General features: G+C 42.7%; 1 protein-coding gene across 1 annotated transcript in view; it reads right to left on the reverse strand.

Annotated features, from left to right (window-relative positions):
- Nucleotides 1–590, reverse strand: part of DPYSL4 (dihydropyrimidinase like 4) — an 11,380-nt gene extending 10,790 nt beyond the window's left edge. Inside the window, 1 exon segment of the mRNA XM_026065655.1 lies at nt 570–590. Within this exon segment, the coding sequence (XP_025921440.1) occupies nt 570–590 (21 nt within the window).
- Nucleotides 591–1,593: the final 1,003 nt, after the last annotated feature.

Below are 1,593 nucleotides of genomic sequence, written 5' to 3' on the forward strand. Positions count from 1 at the left end.
CCCCCGCCCGCCCCTCACCGCGCCGCCCCGCTCCTGCCGCCGCTGCCCTCTCGCCCTGCGCTACGAAAAATACCGCACGATAAAAAATACCAGCAAATATAATGAATCAAAGGCTTCCTTTCTGCGACCCAGAAAAAACAGTTTATCCAATTTCAAGGTTTAAAACAGTTCTTTTTATTAAAAGTTTACAATAATTTATGTATTTTACAAATGAATAGAAAGTCTCTTGATATATATCATATGAATCACAATACAAAAATATGTGTAAAATTTTGTAATCGATCAACGTCCAGCCCTACTTCAGGCCTGTCAATCACTGTTTCAGCACTGAACCAGACATTACGTGTTTAGGATGTGGTTAGCAAGAGATTATATCAGAGAACACAAATAGGTCACGGCTCACTGGCCTTTGGAAAAAACATTTTCTCTTGTTTGTATTTTGCATAATTTACAATAGTTCCTTTTTATAAAATGTACAATACTTAAATACAGGGTTTAATACACATATTCACAATACGGTTTCCTGAGTCTAAACTAAATCCATTACTGTGCTAAAACACACTGCCCACTGCAAGGTTTTACGGTGGCATCTGAGATGCGAAGCGATTTGGCATCAGTCCACCCAGAACGACTCTCAGGTACATCTTCTCGTAGCTAGAAGTATTTTCGTTAGCAAGCTGTGTAAGGCACTCAAGGATACGCTGAAGGCTACAGATATTACTCGAGCGGGATACTGTAAATAACAGCCACAGTCCTTCRACAGCTTGAACAGTAAGCACAGGCCCGAAATACACAACGTGCGGTTGTGGACGAAGCAAGCGGCAATTTGAATGGATTCTAGTTTAGACGTAATCAAAACAACATCCATCTCGCTATGCACACGCTGCCATCGAGCAGGACAGCTCTGGCGGTGGTGGGTAAACCCCGACGCTGCGTTAGCTCCCCGGGGAACGTTTACGACTACTTCAGTGTTTCTCCGGAAACTCTACATTTAGGAGTAAAAACGCATTTACACACGCTTGTCACATTCTCGTAGGCAAAACGCAGCTATGGTAATGCATCAGCGGTGAACCCGACGTCCCGCTCGCTCTCCGGCCCCRTCCCACGGCTGCTGGCGAGCAGCGCTGAGCTCCAGGGGGTTTTACGGAGCTGGAGCAGGCGGCAGCCCCCCGTGGACGGGGACTTCCCGGGGGGGGAACGGCCACGCAAGGAGATCGCTAGGGTCAAGCTCAAAAGTGACTGAGAACTGAGTGAAAAATACTTATGGTTAAATTAAGCAGCGCATTCATGTAAATCTTGTCTGTGCATTTATAAGAAAGAGACATTTTTTTACAACATTCTTTGAGCCATTTTTCTTTCCTATGTACATATCTTTTTACATATAAATATTAACATATACATAAGCATAATCACTTATTTACATACTTATCTGTCCTGTACAGTTAGCTTTTTATTTAAAAAAAACCCAGTGATTAAGAAAGTCTAATTAATGGAGGAACAGAACTGAAATTTCTAGACATATATACACAACATGCAAAAGCATGGCCTGAGTAAACAGAAAATGAAATGTGTCCAAGCTACTTTAAAGACAAT

This window comes from Apteryx rowi, unplaced genomic scaffold (assembly GCF_003343035.1).
Source record: "Apteryx rowi isolate R43461 unplaced genomic scaffold, aptRow1 scaffold_23, whole genome shotgun sequence".
Taxonomy (NCBI): domain Eukaryota; kingdom Metazoa; phylum Chordata; class Aves; order Apterygiformes; family Apterygidae; genus Apteryx; species Apteryx rowi.